The following is a 22,813-nucleotide window of genomic DNA, read 5'->3' as shown; positions in this document are numbered from 1 at the left end:
TTTTTAAAAATATTTTGGAAGGATAAGGTGAACAAAAATTCAAATACTACAGAACTGCACAGTCCAATCTGCCCACCTAGTTGTTCAGGCTCTTTTCAGAGGCCACCACTATCACTGGTTTCTTGTGCATCCTTGCAGAGATAATTCTATGCATATGCAAATGTTTATATACAGCATACCTTGTTTTAAACAATGGCAGCACAGATTTAAACCTTTCTTCTATGAAATTACATTGGAAAAATTCCATGCCTGTACATATACTTCTGCCTCATTCTTTGCATAGTATTCCATTTTTTGTATTATACTCTGCTGTTTATCTGTTCATTAGTTTTACTTTGAATCTTATCTATGTATTAATAGCAAGCAGTGCAGTGAGAAGTTTTGTTGACAGAGGAAAAAAATTCCTTTGTGCTTCAGGTCAAGCCCCCAAACTTTAGCCAAAGAAAAGCTGTGTAATCTATTCAGAAGTATTTGAGGTGTGCAGCACATAAGGGAGAAAGGATGGAGAACTGATGATCTGGTCACCACAACTGTAACCCCAGTTTCTATCACCCACAGCTATGTGAGCCCAGACACTCATTTAAGCAATCTGGGTTGAACAGATGACTTTTAAAATCCCTTGGGGGGGGGTGGGGCGGGGAACTCTAAGATTTGGAATTCCTGAGAAGTTGCAGCTAACATATACTGCATAATATTTTATACATTAAAAATAAACATCTCATTTGGTCTTAACCCAGTAGGCAAAAAAGATTAAAATGTTTTGTATCTAAAATACATAGACCCTAACGTTAAAAATTATGACCAGAGAAATAAATTTAAAACTTCCCAAAGGGGTCATCTTTAGCTTTTCTAAATATTATAATGCTGTAACAAATCTCTCAGCAAAGAAGGAATATTATTAAATGGAATAACTATCATCAGCCATCAACTATGTACCTGCCCTTGAACTATCCCCTTGCATTTTATAGCCTTGAACTATCTCCTATGAAGTACATATTAGTTCTATTTTAAAGATGGAATTAAGCTTCATAAAAGTTATTTAACTTGCATAATAAGGTCATCCAGTTTGCTTCCCCGCTGTGCAACTTAATTACAATGAATATTCACAGTGGGCAAATTGTAATCTGTTTTACTTCCAAGTTTTCTACATGACTCTGGATTTATACTTTGTATAGATTCTCTCTTACTGGTTAAGAAAAAAAAAAAACTAAGGAAGATTTATTAAGAGCTGACTATAAGTACTGTGCAAACTAAGGGGTTTTATCTTTTTCCTTCCTTCATGAAGGAAAAGGAATCATTAAAGAAATTCTTTGCTTAGCCTAAGAAGTAATCAAAGATCAAAATCTGACAATTAGATCTAGCTAATATATTAAAACAATTTTTTCTTTTTTTTTTCCACTTAGTAATTTAGTACTTTTATTTTTATTTATTTATTTATTTATTTATTTTTTTGGCTCTATTCCTTCTTTACTTTTTTTTTTTTTACAATTCTTTTTCTGATGGACTCTTTTTTTCACCTTTGTTGACCTGAGTAACTTCATTATCTCTTTCCAAAGATGCTTAGGAAATTCAGAACTTTTTATATACTTTCCCTTATTTACTATAATTTGCTTTTTATACCTGAAATTAATCCAACTCCAAACATAGGACTTGAGTGGATGGATTATCTTCAGTAGAGAAAATGATTTTCTCCATAATTAAAACGTAACCAAATTCACGTACTCAGAGATTGCTTTAGATGGGCACATTTGTGTTCAGTAAATATATTTGGTCTTTCTTCAATGACATTACAATATAATTACTAGGTGCAAAACAAAGAATGGCACAGATTCCACACACAATGGCTCACTGTTTTCAATGACTATTAGGATCTCTCATTTATTCTTTAAAACAAGAAATTCTTCTTTTAAAAAAGGGATAGGTGAAAAAAATATCTAGTGGGCAAAACTTTAATTAGGTTAAGGTTTAGTCATAAGTATAAATTACAACTGATTTATTTTCTGACATTCAAAAACCAAAAAAAGGGGCAGACCTGACATTGGGTGACAAGAAAGACTAGGATCAGACCAAACATTTGTTTTGGACAAATCACAAAACTAATAATTCAGATCACTATCATTAAATCCAATAATTCTCAGTCCTGATTATGCATTGAAACACGTGAAGTCTATACCAAAACCCAACATACTGAATCAAAGTCTACAAAGTTGTGGCCTAGGCACCTGCATGTTTAAAAAACCTCATCAAAATATTCTAATTCTAGAAAAAAGAAAAAAAAAAAAGATGCTAGGCAAATGTAGTAGACATTGTTGGTTGCCCACCTTTTCTCCTTTCCTATCAGAAACCTGATTTAAAACAAATTATCCATTCCCCCATATATACCTCATACACCTCAAAGAAAGAGGATTCTATTCTTAGCTCCATTAGACCCAACTGCCTTGTATAGATGGACAGGTGTAAGCCACTTTTAAGCAATGAGACCTAAAAATTTGAAAGCGAATTCTGGGAAAGCTTTCTCATATTAAGACAGAGCCCCTGGAATCCAGCCTGACTCTTCCACTGCATGTAAATGAAGATGCACAAGGCCCCAACTGCTACTGGCAATCATCCCATGACCACGAGGGTAGCCAGCCTTAGGATGATGCCAATGCTGTGGTTGAAAAGAGGGGAAAAAAAACTCCCAAGGTTCTTGACGACGTTACTGAATTACTGGATTGGAAACACTGAAGTCCATTCTATCAGTAAATTACACGTATCATAATTCAATATATTTTCTTATTGTTTAAGTCATTTTAAATTGGATTTTTAGTAATTTGCAACTGAAAGCTAATGGTCCCAGTATAGTATTCTTTAATCTGTAATCATCTGTATCATGTAGATACCACACATACTCCTTCATACTTACTTAATTTGTAAATCTGAAATTGATTTTTCTTCCCTATTTTGACAAAGTGTATCTTTAAAAATTTATATCTTTATACTTTTCCAGTATTTGAGCTAAATAAATTTTATTAAAATGTTTATATTTGTTGCATTCACTTAATTATTTACTCAAAGTTCTTGCTGTAGGCTTTGTCTTGAATGTGTAAGACCATTTGCCTTGCATAGAAGTCCCTGTATTCCTCTGGTAATTCCGCTAGTGTTTTTAAGGCTCTGTCCAAAATTTGTGCAGCTCTTGATGCTGCTATAGGATCTTTGTTTCCATAGGTATCCGTTTTATCATAGCATTCAGATGGAAGGTGCTTCCAAAAGATATTCACTCCCACTCCAAACTCTTCAGAAATTACATTATGGAACCATAAAGCTGGAAAAAGTTTTTAAAAACAAGTTAAAAATAAAACCTACAGTTTAAAAAAAACCCCAAAATGTCAGTGAAATATCACGAATTGCATATAGCCAATGTAAGAAATAATTCTTGTAACCAGATCCCTTCGTTAGCACACTCTCGGCTTTTAACAGAAACATTTTAACTTTTATGAATTGCCAACAAATTTAAAGTGTCAATAGCACAACCCTTACTTTTAAAACCTTTAGAAATAGCAATTTTTCCTTCTAACTTGAAAGACACAATAAAAATATATTTGTTTTGTAGTTCTCTAATTTGGGGCTATATTTTGTGTTGCTTGTTTACAATTCGTAAGTCATGCAACCACATCAAAAGTGTTTGTTTTTTTGTACACAGAACATTTCAATTATTTGAGGAGTATCTTTGACCTTTTCTGATTCGGTATAGTACTTCTGTCCTCAAAGACTTCCTGTTCAAGCTGCAGTTTGGTTTTCTAACTTGCTTAAATTTGCATCCTTTGTAGCCTTCTCAGTTTTATATTTCTAATGCAATTATAATCATCTTATATTTCTTTCAGCTCTTTTATAATAAGTATACAGTACTACAGCAAATATTTTGGTGGTGGATTAGGACATACCTAATTGATTTTTTACTTTCACTAGAAAGTTTACTTTGTTTTCAATTGAGTCTAAACATTTTCAATATAGGTGCTAGAGGAATCACAATATGTAATAACAAAGATGGAATACTAATCACGTCAAAAGTGTTTAATTTTGTGAAAGGGAGAAAGGAAAGTTTAAATTTTAGAAACAAACTCATTCTAAGAGTGCTTGAGGAAAAACAAAAGCTTAAAATATTTTGATTTGCAAAACTAGTTTTCAAACATGGTTTTAATCTTAACTACACTTTCTTTTCAGAATCGTTTTTTTCCTTATTCAATATAATAGGAATAAAAAGCTAACCATTCTGTTAAATTTAAATCCAAAGATGGGGCTTTTGTTTCAAAATATATGCAAATATTCAGTACTTCTGGTTTTTTCCTTTTTCTTTTTTTACAGTTGTATATAGAATAACTGCATAGCCTGCATAGCCTTTAAATATGCTACCAAAATACAAAAACCAAAAATCTAAATATAAATTTTAAAAAATGGCAATGTATTTAAAGATTAATATGCTGCTTTTTTCAATGAATATAAGAATAAAAAGTAAATGCATCAAATTCTTTTGTATAATCAATTATATGAAGGACATTGTATCAGGCCTTTTGGGGAATACAAAGATTAATAAGACATGGTTCCTTGTTCTCAAGGAATTTATAATTTAGTCCCAAATGAAATCATCATATTTTTTACTTTATTAATTTTTCACTTAATTCTATCACTGAAATGGGGTGTTAATGATCATTAATATATTAATTTAGATACTGGAAATACAACTATATAAGTAGAATTTGTTAATGCATCCCTTTAATCTTAATTATGATTTTTATAATCTTCAGGTGTTCACTTTCAAGTACTAATTGCTGATGTTAATTACATTGCTGTGGTTACTAATAACATGGAAATTTTATGGACTAATGCCTATTTACTGAATAAAAATTAAGTGACGTGAATTCAAACTATATAAACAAAATGTATACAAAAGATAACCAGGTGTTGAGATTATAACATTTTGATATTTTAATAAAATCTTCAGTCTATTTTGGCTTTGAAAAATACTTAGCATTCTTTGGTAAATTGTGTGACATAGTTCTAAAATATGTATATGTAAATATTTTAAAAATAAAATAATTTGTAAAACCAACTGGGTATAATCTTTTCCCGGATATAAAGTGTCATACTTGATGTCATTTAATCAAGTAACTTAGAGTACAATATTATATTTGTAGGTTACCCTTGAAAAACAAGACTGTTAACTTTATAAGCATTTGCCTATTCATACTTTAAAAACACAAAGTTATGTATAAAAATCATCTTGTATAGGACAGGATACATATAACAAATATACTTTTGTATTAAAAAAAAATCACATAAAGGATGAGGGACATAGTATAGATTTTATAAACAGCACACTACTGAAGTCTAGAAATCTTACCGGGAATGAATAATACATCACCAGCTTCAAGGGAACATTCATATCTTCTAGCCTTGGAAAAGAGTGGATATTTAGCCAAATCTGGGTTATCTATATTCAGAACTTCTGATTTAGTACCTGAAAAGTTCCAAAAAGGGTAATATAGATTGAGAAAAGTTAGCATTTTAAAAAAGTAATCACAAATATAAATTTGAAGAGTTAACTCTTTTCTGTACAATTAATTACTTACTATACCCACACTGTGAGAAGAATTACTATTCTGAAATTTATGGTAATTTTCAATGATTCACTCTTTAATTATGACCACTGATACCCATATAACATTAATATAATTAAGATAGTCTCAAAATCTGAGTCTATTATTACATATACATATACAATGGAGAATATAACACACCATAATTCAGAAAAAATCCTAAAATGTTTTTTTCCTGTAAGAATCAAGAGATTTCTCAAAAATACTAACTGAATAGACTTTAGAAATATAAACTTAAAAAAATACTATACCTGATAAATATAAATACTGGGCATCTCGAGGACTGAAGAGTACAACACGCTTTTTTCCTGTCACTTGTATTAAGAAGTTATCCATTACCTGAAGACCAACAGGAACTTATTGGTAATCAGTATCTAAAATTCAAATAATTTCAGAACCAATGGCATTCTGAACAGTTAACTGTAAACCCTACCCTTCAGTAAGGCTTGCCTTACTCTACCTAAAACTCTTATGGTCAATCCAATTTAACAATAAAAACATTTGTGTTCCACATGTAATTGTGCCTTATGGACATTTCTGTAGCACTGCCTTAAAATGGAAAGGATTGGCAAATTAGGAAATGAGAAGTCGGGAAACTACCCTTTTCCCATCACTAACTGTGAACATAATTAAACCTATGTGAGGCTCTCCTTGGTTGATATTTATTTTACTTACCTGTCAAGGAACTTTATAAGGCCAACATTAGATAACGGATTAGGAAGCACTTAGAAAAATTAGATGGTAGGAAAATACAAGGTACTGCTGCAACTGCCAAATTCTTATACGTCCAACCATAATTTGGTTATAGGTATCTTGATTTTCAAATTATTTCTATAGGAATATAATCTGGCAAATTTTCTTAATATATATTTATTAATGGGGCAATCTTAACTTTTCCTGGGTATGCAAGGGTATACTTTCTTGGTACAGACTGTGAAAAATGTTTAAGGCAGAGCCACATAATTCTCAGGTAAGTATAACTAAGATACACACTAAGCAAGATATATTCGTGATTATTTACATATCACTTCTACCTAAGCATTGTTCCCTTTAGCATTAATCCTTATGTAAACTTTATATAATCACAACTAGTGTTCCTCTGACTTATTTTTAAGAAAAGCTTTATGTATTATTACTCTTTTATAACTCAAGGTAAAAGGGATACATACTACTTAAAATTTAAAACATAGTCATAGAATAGAGTTAAAAATATATTTGAGTTACTGTATCATTTTCTCACCATGTCATTCATGTAAAACCTTAAAAAAATATGCTAAGATTTCATGTCTATCTCATTTAATTACAGATTCACTGACTATGCTACAATCCTCCCAAGAGGTCCTCAACTGAATTTTAAAATACATGTATAAAAGATAATAGTTTTATTTAGAACTTAAAATTTTTTTTTTTTTTTTATCTTTGGAAGCTTACTAGGCATTACTTTAGCTTCCTAAGCTTCTCTACCTCCCAACACCAAACTATACACAATACTAGTGTTTTAAAATGTTTTAAAAATGCTTATATATGAACATATATTTAAGTAAATAGAATTGTAACACCATACCTCAGAGTGGGGAAGTTGATTTAAAAAAGCAAGTTATAAAAACCCTGAAAATTATACCATAGAATAAATAATCAAGATCAATATTCTATACACCTTGCTGTCCTACCAATACAGTAGACATAAGACATTCCCCCTTATCTAGTGGCCATTTGTCACATGCGGAAAAAAACTTCATAAAACTGAGTGCATATATGATGATGAATCAAGAACAAGACCACAGAGAAATACAAATATGATGAACTATTAATAACTAGGCTTTACCATTAGCTAAATAAATAATTCACTCTCATTACCTTGCAGAGCACCTATTTTCAAAACTCATGTTTCAGCAAATTATATAGTAAAGATCTTTAGGGTAGTCTACAGAAAGTTAAAATCATGAATGTTAAATCTCTAAATGCTAAAGATCTGTAGCTTTAGATTTCTCATTTATGCAGCATACATCATAGTGAGTCCAAAGTTGTAATCCTGGTGAACTAATTCGAAAAACACTGGAAAAGAACTGCTCCTCTTTGAAGAATTTTGGAAACTTAATATCTCCTTCCAGTAAAGGAAACTGCTTTCTGATATCTGCAACATCCTGCAGGACAGAAACATAAAAATAAAAAATTAGATAAAAAAATGTCAGGAAAGAATTTTAATAACAAATATAATGTTGCCAAAATGTTTATTTTACTTAATTAGGCTGCCAACAGATCCCATGATATTAAGGAGGAATGGAACAAAACTTTGTTCACTGCTTTAAAATACCATGATGTAACCATCTGCCAACACATGATTTTTCAAATAAAGGAAAAATGGACTGTGTAACAAGAGTACAGACTCAACAATATCATTACCATTAAGCTCAATATGCTTCATTAGCAGAAAGATTCCTACTTTAAGCAAGAATTATACAATTGACATATACTCTAATATTGAATATTATAAATATTGAGTATTATAAATACTAGTCATCAACTACATAAAATCTGTGAGTTCTACTGATGGAGGGGAATAAAAGAGAGGGTAAAGAACTAAATGATGACATAAATGGGAAAAAAATATAACCTTATTTGATCATGTTAGGGATCACTCCTTAACACTGTAGCCATATTAATTTGACTGAATACACGTCAAAGCTTATATAATGAATTATTCAAGATTTTTATAATTATTTTGGATTCATATTTTATTAGCTGAATGGTCACCTATAAAATATATACTAGAAGGGATTTCTTATCATGCAGAGATTAGATGATTTTAAACACTAAAATTCTATGGGCCTATCGGAACACTAAGTAATCATCTTTTAGTAATCTTACTTTTTATTTAGGGGCACAAATCATTCAGAAAAGAATGGAAAAGGACAAAACAGGTTATATGTCAGGCAGTAAGTATAAAAATTATAGTGCCAGTTAACATACATATTAATACATCCACGTAGGTTTTCAGCAATTGTTTTACATTCAGAATTCTTACCTTTCTAGGGTCTTCTCCAAGTGACCGTAAATAGTATTTCTCATCCTTAAACATCCCAAAGAAAAATGTAAGCATTCATTTAAATATATTAGGATATGTATAATATTATGTATCTATAATAATTAAAAATAAAAAATTAAGAAAAGAGAACTATAAAAAAAAAAACAAGAAAACACCTTAACTTCAAAAATATTAGAAAGTAAAGAAGGAAAGAAACAAGTCTTAAAATCTGACCCAGTTAAGGAGTTTTCTAAAAAGTTCAATTATCTTACCCTTCCTACTAATGCTCTCTGGTGGCCATATGAAGCAATGGCTTTATGTGTTACTCATAATAACTGGGTCCACAAAACATTAAGTAAAATAAATTCTAAAGGCAACACACACGTACCATATCTAAAGTCCCAATGGTTAATTGAGACTTTGTACTCCAAATTTAGACTTTCAACCCTTTTTTTTTTTTTTTTGGCTGTATGCTTTGAAGAAAGTGGTTTGAAATAGTGTCTTAACACTTAATAAAAGAATTCCTATTTATATAGCATATTCAAAGTATTATTGTTGAGGGCCAAGAACTTCTCAATATAATGCAAGTGTAAAATAACAGATAAACAAAATGCCTTATACTTTTAATAATAGACTTTTTAAAAATCTGGAACATTGTATTTTATCAAGCTAAGTCTACCTCTGATTATATAAATTCTCAAGCCAGATGCTTAAGAGTCAGCTCGTGTATAATACATTTATAAATTAGAATTATATCACTTCATAGTAGTAAACTTAAACTGATACTTTTCAAAATTATCATTTATAAATAGGGAACTTTTTGAATTATAAAACATTCACCATTGCCTGAGTTTCCTATGAGAATTAGAGAACTCAGATATATTGAGTCAAGCACATAGGCAATCTAACTCAAGAATTCTGCCTCTTTTAAAGCAACATTGACCATTATGACACAAACTTCAAAAGATTATCTTATTTACCTTAAGACATAATAAATCTATGCTCATGAATTTAACTGAGCTCTCAGATTCATTGTTTCTATATTTTTAGCTAATGCCACATCAGATAGATTCTATAAATTCTATAAATCTATTTATTGGCTAAATAGGTTTCAAGGTATATGCTTCAAAATTCTAAGGGTTTTCTACCAGTTCTAACGTTACAGGATTTAAGAAATTCATGTGGCAGACACAGAGATGCACTGCTCAGAATCCCCTTCAAGAAAGAATTCACTGCTTAGTTGAAAGGAGTATGATTAACTTAGATCTGTCAGCTGGTAATGTCTTTAGGTCCACCTTAGCATTTGAAGAACTACAGTCACACTTTTCTTGGGGTAGCCCCAACCAATGACTAAGTAAGATGGTAAAAGGCCTAGACATTGCCACCCATTTTGCTCAGGAGATCCCCACTGAGCTGGCAGAGATTGCATTTGATGCCTTTCCTCTACCCAATCCTGCTTCCTCCCCTTTCCTTTCATAGGTATTACTCCCTAATAAGCCTTCTGCACTCCTAATTCTATCTCAGCATCTGCTTCCTGGAGGACCAAACTGACAGTTCACATTCATCTTATTTACATACTTTCCATAATTTTTAGACTTTAATCCTTTACTTTGTCTATTTCTTTTACTTCACATTTCATGGCTATTTAAATCTGTGCCACTCATTACGCTTAGGAAAGTACCAAAGGGCAATTGAATATACATGTTCAAAGCATGGCTATAAAATTAAAAAACAGCTCTCAGGTATAGCTAATGGAATCAATTTTAAAAGACATTCTGGTTACACTACAGAATCACAGACTTCCAGAGTTTGTAGGGATCTTGGTGGTAATCTAGTATAACCCTTACCTGATAAAAGGACTGTGAAAATGTAACACCTTTTAGAACCAAACTGACTAGCCCAGCTGGCTCAAATGCTGACAACAGCTTTATTCAAAGCTTAAAAAGCAGTTTATTTTTAAAATGTGCTTTTGTGATAACAGTGAATTTATAAAAATGTATTTATATACAAGCCTCAATGTCTTATCTCAAGGTATTTAAATTGAATTATTTAAAGCTGGACTATAATATAAATAACTAGAATTCTTCTGCATTTAGTCTTGAACAAATGTTATAGCAAATGCACACAATTGCAATCATATTGATAATATATATTATATAATTATTATCAACAATAAAATATGCAAAGTCTAATAGTCAATAAGATATGAAAATAAAGTTTTCCATTAGCATTTGAACTTGCCATATCAGACCAAAGCATTTTCAAAGGAAGCAGTATTAATAGCTAACATTTAATGAATAGTTTCTGTGTGTTACACACACTAAGTACTTCACAGATTTTATTTACTTAATCCTTACAAAAACCTTATGAAATAGGTACTGTTATTATCTCCATTTTATAGATGAGTATAGTGAGGCACAGAAAAATAATTTGGCCAAAGTTTGAAAGCTAATGAATAGCAGAGCTAGAGTCTATGGTATATCAAACCAAATCAGAGAACACTATAGCTCTTGTATGTCTAATTTTTTTAAATAAGAAAATCCATTTAGTATATCGATATTAATGCTTTCTTAAAAAATATTAAAAGCAATTACCTCAGAAATAAAGAATTCTTTATGCTTTTCTTCAGCTGCCCTCTGAACTAACTCATCAAAAGGTAAAGTTCTGAAATAAACAAAAAAGAATCCTTGGAATTAATAATAGATGAACTAGTAATAATGTAATCACTATACATAAAGGCTTGTCGGAGCTGGATATAATCTTCTGTTTTACAGTATCCATAATTTTTATTATAACCTAGTATGGGGAATTCTACATTTTCAAAATTCATTTAGTGGTATGTTTATTTGAGCTAAATTGTTTGAAATTTTGGAATTAAATATTTTTAAATCTATGGAACAGATGGATCTTTTTCATAGGTCAATATCTTTCTATTCTAAGTTACCGACAGAAAAGTGTTTCTATGGTATCTGATTACCTTTGGAAATATACAAACTTTCAGGTTCTGACTGCTACCTGTTTTCAAGTGTCATGACAAAACAAATCTTGTGACAAGTAGGGCAAATCACTAGTGCTATTTAGGAAGAGATAGTAGGCAAATGGTCCAATGAAAATAAAGCTCCCACTCCACCCCACCATCTTCCTGCCTTTTGGCACTATCACAGAACACAGAAGGCAGTAACACTGCTCTCCTCCTGTACCACCCTCTGTCACTTTAAGGCTTCTGAAGAATAGCTCAAAGAGAATTCCAGTGAAGTGACCAATTTTTATTCTTCAAAATTTCTGCCTCTTACATCCTGTTGAACAGTGCCAAACACCGTGGAAGCAAAGTTTGTTCCCTTACATCACACTCTTGAGGCTAGACGGCTATTTTTCTCTCTGAGTCCTAACCTATCCCTTCAACTTTCTAGAATCAAGAGTATTGCCCTGTACATGAAGGTGACACTCTATCTGTAACAAGACAATTAAGTCATCAAAAACCTCTCCTCTGCTCTCCTCACTGCACTCTGGCCTCCATCTGATTAAGAGTTATAATATTTTCAGTCTTACGACCAATATCTTCCCTCTTGAAATCTGTACTAAAGAGGTGGAGAAAAAGGGTTAGCAAAACGTTCTCTCCTTCTCTATGAGAAAATGACCTTGGGCCGACTTACTTTCTCCTAGCACTGTTTTCCTAGAAACATGATAGGTAGAGATAAAGGTGGAATGTCAGTTGTGTTATCAGGCAACTATGTTTATTATAAAAATGACTCTTGATTGGTAAACTATGTCTGCACTAGAAGGCCAGTGAGTAGACTAGATACTTGTTAGGAAGCAGAAGATTTGACTTACCTGTGTGTAGTGTAATTCTCATAACTGAGCATGTCCCTTGGAGGAACCTAGAAGCTAAGTTTATGGGGGATTTCAAGCTACTGGTTTCTGTGGACCATGTGGCTTACTACCTCCACACTCTTGTTCCCATATAACTAAGCTGTCACTTGATGAGTCAAAAAATGGACCTGGGATTCATATAGACTCCACTGATAGTATCCTGTTTGCTGTTTCCTGCCTTGTATCCTTCTGCAAAGCTAAGCGAATCCGATGCCAGTTTATGGACTAGTGAGTCCTGTGAACATGAATGTCAATCTGAACTTGAGGACACTGCTGGAAATTATGTAGAGTGAACACTGCAGGAGAGAAAAGGAGTCTACCATCTACACAGACCGATGCAGAATACTTGTCTCCTACTATAAACAGTTTCTGACCAATTATATGAACAAATCTACTTGGCAACCTTCTTCTACTCAATGTTTTCCATCTCTGACTTCACCATATATTCTTTATTCCTACCAAAGCATCTTTGAAGAATTTGGGTCAGTGGGGAGGCTTATCTGCTGCTCCATAGCTACCTCTGTAATTGGTGTGGGTGCCCAGGCTTAGCTTTCTTACTAGGAAGAAAACAGAAGTGTTTCATAACTTTTACAGAAGTAGGGCAGAATAGTGACCCTGAAAGCACAGAGTAGCTCAGTTTAGAGACGCAGAACTGGAGTGTCACTGGCAACTTTTTCCCTTAGGTAGTTGTACCTGTCATAGCCTCTGCTAAGTCCACAGGGGGGAAAATGAGGTCTGTTGTTGGCCTTGAGGTTTTGCATATTTCAAAAAGAAGAGCATCTGCTATTAAAGTGCCATTTGTCTGGAATGGCATACAGACTAGAAAGGGAGGTAGTATCAAGGAGGGCTTAATCATGGGCTTGGTGGAGTCAGGCAAATTTGACTACATATCCTGGGTTCCATCATTTTAAGCTATATGATCTTGGATAAGTTACTTAATATTTTTCAACTTCTGTTTTCCCATCTGTAAAATTATTATAAAAAATATCTCACAGATTTTTCTGAAGTTTAAATGAGCAATATAACCTAGAATGCTTGGCACAGTACCTGATATATAGTTAGTGCTCAGTAAAGAATAGATGGTGGGGTTAACAAGAATGATAATGTACCCCTCAGAAGCATGCAAGTAGTCAGCAATATTAAAAAATGTTCACTGTCCTGTTCCCCATTTTGGAAATGCTGCTTTATAAAATCAAGATCAGGACTGATGAAAGTATAATAAACAATAAGAGTAAGATGATGACAGGAATTACGTGATATGATAGGTAGATACAGCAAAGTTTACGTAAGATTCAGAGTATCTTTTTTGTTGTTGTTAAATCTATGATCAGAATACCAACAATATCCTTTCATCACACAAGGTTTTCTTATTCAGACTATCCTGACTCTGAAAGGAACAATGAAAGCTACCAAGAAGAAAGAAGTAAAAGTTAATACTTGTTAACGTATCAATCTTCCAACGTTTGAAAAAGCAGAAAAGCAACCTAAACTGAAGTGATAATCATATATGTATGTGCAGGATTTCTTACTTTCTAGTCTCTCTTTGGCCTGGATGCCTCCTTTCTTTCCTACTGCCTGGTAAATGCTAAAAATGACTAAACCTATTTTTTTTCTTGTACTAAAAAAATAATCTTGCAACTTTTTAGTAGCTTTAGTGAAAGGCTTGGCGGAAGCTGGGATAGGAACTATTACATAATGTATGTGCTTCCAAAACAAGTTTTGAAAAGTTTAAAAAACAAAACATCAAGGCAATTCAAGATGAAGTTTCAATACCCATTTGTTATGGCATTGGACTCTCTGGAAAATAAACATCATTAACTGCATGCTGAAAAACACTCAATCAGTCCAGCACTTTCTTCTACTTTCTTAACTTAATAAAAAATGAAAAGTTTTTACACTTGGAAAAACTTACGGCAATTAAATTCAATTCGTGGCCTATTAATAACCAAAACTATAATGGTGAGCATTCAAAGGATCAAAAACTGAGAAATGGTTTGGCAGCTGCTACACGAGCTTGGAAAACTCTAATGAGAAAGGAATGACTGCGGACATTAGAAGCTCTGTTTAACTCATCTCTAAATTGAAGTCTTTTGTGAACTACATGGTTTTTCAACAGATTGAATTTGCTGGGAACTGCACATGTTCAACATTTGAAAGTTGTTTGTTTTTTAATTTAACATTTTTAAATGAAACTAATGGGAATAAATAGCATATGATATTTGTAAGATGACAGCACTTAAAGCTTTCAACTTTGGATAATCAGCAGCTTTTGACTATCTCTTATTTACTTTTAAGAGATTCCATAGCATAAAATAACAAACATGAGAGAAATTAAAGGTATTAAAGACTACTTTATCAAAAGAGAAAATTAAGTATGATTTTCTAAAGTTAATCCAAGTTGATGAAGGATTTTACCAACATAGCTTGTCCTATATTTCTGGCGAGGACAGAAAAACAAAACGAGCTTTTAGAATTTCCTGCTCTAGATAACAGTTACTAATGTGGTAGGATCAATCAATTAATTAAGCATTGAGTGAATATAGCACACCCAACTTTACATGTAATCTAACTCTAGTTATAGAAACATTCTCTTCCTTCCATGAATCCAGAAGGTATTGGATATATACCCTACTTAAAAAATTGTCTTTGGAAATGTCTTCGTATAATTATGTAAACTCAGAATTCTTGTCTTTTAAAAGCCACTCTTTAAAAATCAGTAAGCTATTCTGTGATTACATCAAACCAGCCAAAAGATGAGATGCCATATGGTCTTTGTATAATACTGCAAAAATATTTTAAAAGTTTTTAAAAAGTTATTTGTATCCCCAAAATAAACCTCAGAAGAAAATACCTATATACAAAGTTCTTACTAATGAAGTCCATCTGTGCAACTGCAGCAACATGAATCTTTACTTCTTTCTTTCCTCCAACTTGGCTTAGGTAATCCACTGTCCACTTGCTTGTACATGCCCCCAAATCAATCCCTTCCAACACGAGAGGTTTTCTCTGTAAGTGGGGGAAAAAAAACAACAACAAAATTCATGAGAGCCAACAATATATCTGGAGCTGTATTTGGCAATAGAGGGGCAAAAACCAGTAAGATTTGATTATTGATCCCAAGATGCTTGAACTCAAAGCTTTTGAGAGTTCATGCTGTCACTAAAACAAGAAGAAGACCTATTTAACATACCTAGAATAAAATTTTAACATTAGGAAAACAAAACAAAACAGCAATACCATCAATAAGAAGAAAAATCTGAATATTAAAGTATTTTCATGTTATTTATGAAAAATGATTAAAATTTGTACTTTATAGTTAAATATTTTTTGTCTAACTTTTTGATACCATTTCAAACTTATAAAAAAGTTTCAAGAACATTACTAAGAATTCCACATACCCTTTATTCTGATTCACCATTTGCTTTTTCATATTTTTCCCATTTGCTTTTATCTCTTGCTCTCACTCTCAAGAGAGGGACATATTATTAAACATAATTTAATTTTCTCTGAACCATTTCAGAGTTAAATTGCTGACATCATGGTCCTTCATCTCTAAAAACTTGAGTATATTTCCTGAGAACAAGGACATTCTCTTACACAACCACAGAATAATTGTCAAAATTATACTTAACACTCACACAATGTTATCTAATCCACAGTCCATATTCAGGTTTCACTAATTGTTCCAATAATTTTCTTTAGAGTTATTTTTTTTCCTGGCTCAGAATGCATTCAGTTGTCATGTCTCTTTTAATCTGGAAGTTCCTCAGCCTTCCTTTGTCTTCTATAACCTTGACATTTTTTAAAAATACAGGCCAGTTATTTTGTAGAATGCCCTTCAATTTGGGTTTATCTACAGTTTCTTCATAATTACATTCAAGTTATACATTTTTGGGAAGGAATGTGCCATAGAAGGAATGTTGTGGCCTTCTCAAAGTACCACATCAGGTGGCACTTGATATTTTGCCCTGGTATTTGTGATGTTGTTAACTTGGATCAACTGGCAATTCCTGTCTGAATCAAGTAATGCTATGATGAATGCAAAAAATAGTGAATTTTTTAAACTCCATCATTTCTTCTCCAGTTATAATGTCAAAGTGAGCTCTAACTTCTCCATTTATTTTATTCATTGAGTAAAAATCTGTTGATATAATTTTGATCCTCAGATTATCCCAGATTTGACCAGCAGGGCCCCTTCAAGCTGGTTCTTGTGACTTTTTAACCTGAGCATTTCCTTACCCTATGGCAAAATAACACAATCCACCATCCTTTTGTACTTTCTCTGCTCCAGCCCTGCAATCAGTCATTTCTTCAAGTAGCTCTGGTTTCTTTTAATGGGGAATGTTTAATGGGGTGTCATTATTTCTACCTTCTCAGTAGACAGAGCTAGGAAATACATGCGTGTGTGTGTGTAGATCTCACAATTATACATACACACATACCCCTTATATGTATATACCTACATCTATTTATCTTTCTCTCTATATATGTACACATACATGCCACACACACACATACCACTTATGGATGTATATATAAACCATACATACTTCAAGGTTCATCCTAGTCTTTATTGTATTTGTACCGTATGTATAACTCCCTTCTCCAACAGTGATAAAGCTAGTCCCCATCAACCTCAATGTTTAATCATTTGCAAAATCACAAAATTCACAGAATTCACTTCACAATTGCTAGACCATACCACTGTAAAAACAAGTCTACAACAGGCCCTCAAATGTTTCATTATAATGCAGATAAGGAAAAAAAAAAAATCCATTCCTGGCTGGGGGCCCCTGTCTCTGTAGAGTTTGCATGTTCTCCCCATGTCTGCATGGGTTTTCTCTAAGTACTCCAGTTTCCTTCCACATCCCAAAGTTGTGCATGTTAGGTGAACTGGCATGTCTAAGTGGTCCCACTATGAGTAAGTATGGGTCTGTGAGTGTGCCCTGTGATGGATGGCGTCCTGTCTGGGGTTGGTAATCTCTTTGCACTGCGCTGCTGGGATAGGCTCTGGCCACCTGTGACCCTGAATTAGAACATGTGGCTTAGAAAATGAAGGAATGAATACAAAGTATTGTAAAACAAAAATTCATAAAGCATATGAAAATCCTATAAATCCACGATGATAAATGATGTATGAAAGCACTCAGTGAATCTACTACATCAGTTATTGTTTGTTTTTGAACTTCAAGGTGGTAGGGGATACTCCTTACATTTTTCACTTTGCGTGGCTCACACCTGTAATCCTAGCACTCTGGGAGGCTGAGGCAGGAGGATCGCTTGAGCCCAGAAGTTTGAGGCTGCAGTGAGCTATGATGATACCACTGACTGCACTCTACCCAGCGCAATAGAATGAGACTCTGTCTCAAAAAAAAAAAAAAAAACAAACAAAAAACACCCCACAACATTTTCACTTGGCAAACATTTATTCCTTGATTTACTATAACCACTGTCACTCACTGATTCACCAAAATTTGGGTAATTACCTTGTTTTTATTAATCTTTCTTAAATTATGTATAGCTCACATATATTTCAATGTTTAATATTAGAAGCATTTTGGTCTTTATTTTGAAGTTTGGTGATGTTTTTGTGACCAGAAATATGCCATCAGAACTTAACTCTTGTTTCTATCTATTAACCTATGGTAAAATTGGTTTCATTATACATCATCATTTCCCTTAAAGTCACAGCTTCCCAGAACATACTGACAGTGTTAAATGAGGACTTATTGTAGTATTAGGTTATTAAGTATGAAATGTCCAATTTCCTTAAGTACTAAGGAAATTTTTTTGACAGTTGATATATCGGCCATTTCATTTTGACATGTCTTGTTTTATTTCTATTGTGAAGGTACATCCTCAGTCTTCCAAACGCACATTTTGGTTTGCGATTATCTTTCAAATTTTTTTTAGAGCAATTTTTGTGAAACCATGGAAAAGTTAAAAATTTGTGTTATTTTCAAATATGAGTTCCCTTGTGGAACCAATGCAGCAAAGACAACTCGAAATATCAACAAAGTGTTTGGGGAAGGATGTGGCTAATGAACACATAGTACAGTGATGGTTCCAGAGGTTCCGTTCTGGTGATTTTAATCTTGAAAATGAGCCACGGGCAACCTGAGACCAAGGTGGAGACCAGGATGAGCTGAAAGCTGTAGTGGAAGTGAATCCATCTCAACCTACACATGAACTAGCAGCAAGGTTTGATGTTACTATTCCAACAATATTGGACCATTCGAAACAAATGGGCAAGGTAAAGAAGCTGGATAGATGAGTTCCACACTAATTAAATGAGTGTCAGCAGAGTAATCATCTTGAAGCTTGCCTTTCTTTGCTGTCATGACATAAAGGAGAACTATTTCTACACCATATTGTGACGTGTGATGAAAAATGGACTCTTTTTGACAATCGTAAGCATTCAACACAATGGTTGGATAAAGATGAAGTATCGAAACACAGTCTAAAACCGAATATTCATCAAAAAAACCTAATGGTATCTGTTTGGTGGTCTAGCACTGGTATTATCAACTACAGCTTCATGAAAATTGGTCAATCGATTACAGTGGATGGCTACTGCAACCAATTGGACAAAATGATGAGGATGTTTGCGATTGAGCAGCCAAGATTGGTCAATAGAGACAGGCCAATCCTCCTGCAAGACAACACTTGACCACATGTCGCACAACCAATGCTGCTCAAGCTACAGCAGCTAGACTTGGAACTCTCTATCATCCACCGTATTCACCAGACCTTGCACCAACTGACTACCACTTCTCCCAGGCTTTGTATCACTTCTTGCAAGGAAAAACATTCAGTTCTCAACAAGGTATGGAAAACACCTTTGAGATTTCATTGTCACTCACTCTCCAGGCTTCTTTGCAGCTGGCATAAGCAAGCTACCGTTAAGATGGCAAAACTATGTTGATAGTTTAGGTGCACACTTTGATTATTTGCACTGCTTCTTGTTTAAGATATAATAAACTACACTTTTGATTAGAAATTGGACATTTCATATTTAATGACCAAATAGAATTCAGTTTATTTTCAGTTCTTTTTGTCTTTAGACTGAGGACATATTATCAAAGTACTGAGTTCAAAAAAAAAATGACTTGAGTGATTTCTCCCCCCCACTCCTCTTAGATAGGTTCATTTGTTATTTTTTATGTTCCATATTAGGATTTATTTTCAAATCATTCCTCATCTTTGATTTTATTATTATTACTTTAGAATGTAAAACATTAATGTGATCTCCAAAGTCAAAACTATACAAAAAAGGCACCCCGTCCATATTCTTCTATCTTGTACTCACATATCCTCTATAGATAACCAATCTCTTTAATTTCGGACTTATCATTCCTGTATTTTCTTTTTGCAAAGTGACCGAAAATAAATATTTCCTTATTTCTCCCTTTTTTAAACATAATAGTAGCTTACTAAATATATTCTTTTGTAATTTGCTTTTTTTTAAATTTCAAAGTATCCTAGAAATCACTACTATCAGTTCAGATATCTCCTTCATTTTATTTTAAAGCTTAGTACACCACAGTATAAATGGGCAACAATTTACTCACTGTCCTCTGCATAGGCATTTAGGTTATTTCCAAGTACAATAATACTATATAGATGTCTTCATATTTTTGGAGGTATATCTTTAGAGTAAATTCCTAAATGAGGAATTATTGGGTTGTAAAGTAAACACGTATAGTTAAATATGCCAAAAGAGTTACACTAGTCAGTATAAAATGTGAGAGTGTCAGTTTCTCCACAGCCTCACCAAAAGTGCATTATCAAAGCTTTCAAAATTGCCAAGATAATAGGTAAGATGTGGTATCTCAGTGTAGCTTTAATTTCTCTTATGAATAAAGCTGAATATCTTTTCGTATGTTTAAAGGCCACTTTAATAGTGTTTTTTGGTTGTTTGCTCATTTTTCTGTCAGATTTTTGCCTCTCCTCCCCCTTTTAAAAGTTCTTTACATATAAGGGCTTTTACTGCCCTTTATATGACATATATGTTGCAAATGTTTTTTTCCCAGTTTGTATTTGTCTTTCAACTTTGCCTACAGTGTTTCTGCCATTCAAATTTTTATGTGATCAAATTCTAATTTTTTATTACACCTGAATTTTGAGTCATAGAGAGGCCTTCCATAGACCTAGATTATAGAGAAATTTGCCCATATTTTCTTCTAGTACTTGTGTAGTTTCATTTCTTTACATTTTTCTGATCCACCTGGAGTTTATTCTTATGTATAAAATGAGACATAAATCTAATTTTATCATTTTCTAAATGACTATCCTGTTGTCCCAGCACAATTAGGGCAGTGAAACTACTCTGAATGATACCATAATGGTGGATACATTACAAATTTGCCTAAACCCATAGAACATACAATACCAAGAATGTACCCTAATGTACACTATGGACTTTGAGGTGAAAATGATGTTTCAGTGTAGGTCCATCAATTATAACAAATGTACCACTCTGGTGAGGGATGTTGATAACTGAGGCGGCTAGGTGAAGGGGCAGAAAGTATACGAGAAATTGCTGTACCTTTTGCTCAATTTGCTGGGAACCTAAAACTGCTCTAAAAAACAAAGTCTATTTTTTGTCTAAAAGATGTATTTTAAAAAAAAGTCAATTTTGCCCCAATGATTTTTGAAATGTCATGTTCATTACATACTAAATTTCCATGAGTGGAAATTTATATATGTATAAATTATATATTATATATCCACACATATATGGAGAGACAGAGAGATATATGATTGAGTTCTAGACTTTAGACTTTCAATTCTATTCCTCTGGTCTATTAATGCACCTGTACCAGATACAGTGTTAATTATGGAGTTATTTAGGACTGTGCGGCCTCATACTTTTTAGTATTTTCAGGTAGAAAGATCTTTTTTCCAATTTTGTTATTAATTTCTAGTTTTACTGCACTAGTTTCACATCTCTTTACAGATAAGGTTATAATTTTGTACATTATAAAACTTAGTGATGCTTTGTGATTTATGTCTTGTTTGTAAAGATTAGATTACATAATACCTTTTGCTATGTATCTTATAAAGCATTTCCACATACACCAATCTTCATTACACTGCCCTGAAGGCATCCGATGACCAACACATCCTGAGATGGGGGTTTGGGGTAGGAAGAGCAAGAACAATCCATTTAGTACTAGTTCCCAAAATATATGAAGGCTTGAATCCTCTCTCGTAGGTAGTCAACTACCAAAAGAAAAAACTTCAGCCCTGAATTTTGTAATACTCAAGAACTGTAGTTCTATGATCTCCCTTATAAATGTGAGTATAATATCAGGTAAGAAAATTGCTGGGTTTTTTTCTTTCCTACCATAAACAGACTTACTGTAATCATGTAGACTTTTTTCCTATGAATACCTGATGGGCTTCTTATTCTGTTTTTCTTAAATCTGGACTCCCTTGCAAAGCATTGCAAGTAAAATCACTTTTTGTTCCATTAATATTTCCCTGTGAGTTTTCTTTTAAAGAACTAATGATCAAATTACATATATAAAAGACTCCAATGTCTGAACTAGAAGCCAGGTTAGTTAAAAACCAAGACCGGTGCAAGTTTCTCGGGGAATCCCATTGCTTTTCCTGTTGGCTCCGTGGAGTGAAAAGTTGAGCCTCCGAATCCATTAACTTGGAGTAGACTCAAAGGCGCAGTTCCCACCACCAAAGGGGGGCCGCGAATCCTGCACTAATCTTTAGGAAACCAGGCAGAAGACAGGGAGGCAGGGCGAGTGGGAGCGGGCGGGGGGAAGGCCTCCGATGCTATAATAACGGCAGAAGTATTAATAGAGCGCTCTCTGCAAGGCTGCTCTTGACAGCGGGTAAAGAGCGTAGGCAAAATGCCTCTCACGCTCAGCTCTCCACCGTCATCTTGCTCCTCAGAAACGTGGGGCTGTTTTCTCCGGAAATTTTAATAAATGAACCAGTCGACATACCCCATACGCCCTCTCTCTTGGTCAAAGGGCCAGTCATCTTCTGCTGCCTGCTGCCTCTTCCCCACACCCTTGGTCTCAAGAAACTAGTCCGGAGCCGCCCAAGTGGCAGAGACGGATCTCCCCTAGCTTCCTGCGGTTCGGCCCCGCGCTAGGGCCTCACCTGTGGGTAGAGATGCTGCATGAACTGCTCCCGCGAAACGCCCTCGAGCCGGGGTACTGGGAAGCGCTGCCCGGCCATGGTTGCTCACGCTCGCCCTCTGCCAGGCCTTGTGAAATCCGGTTCCAGCGTGTTCGTCGGCGCGCGATCCGCCCGGAAA

The 22,813-nt window shown here is 33.7% G+C and overlaps 1 protein-coding gene across 1 annotated transcript; it reads right to left on the bottom strand.

The window, feature by feature from the left end:
• Positions 1-2,749: 2,749 nt before the first annotated feature.
• On the bottom strand, positions 2,750-22,734 carry TYW5 (tRNA-yW synthesizing protein 5). Its single transcript, XM_069468868.1, has 8 exons — positions 22,657-22,734; positions 15,383-15,537; positions 11,256-11,325; positions 8,662-8,706; positions 7,643-7,780; positions 5,888-5,975; positions 5,381-5,497; positions 2,750-3,304 (listed from the first exon to the last, which is right to left on the bottom strand). The coding sequence occupies exons 1-8, from the start codon at positions 22,732-22,734 to the stop codon at positions 3,048-3,050; spliced, it is 948 nt and encodes a 315-aa protein (XP_069324969.1). The 3' UTR covers positions 2,750-3,047.
• Between the last annotated feature and the right edge of the window lie 79 nt (positions 22,735-22,813).

Source organism: Eulemur rufifrons, chromosome 1, assembly GCF_041146395.1.
Source record: "Eulemur rufifrons isolate Redbay chromosome 1, OSU_ERuf_1, whole genome shotgun sequence".
NCBI classification, from domain to species: Eukaryota; Metazoa; Chordata; class Mammalia; order Primates; family Lemuridae; genus Eulemur; species Eulemur rufifrons.
This window is presented reverse-complemented; position numbering and strand designations above follow the sequence as displayed.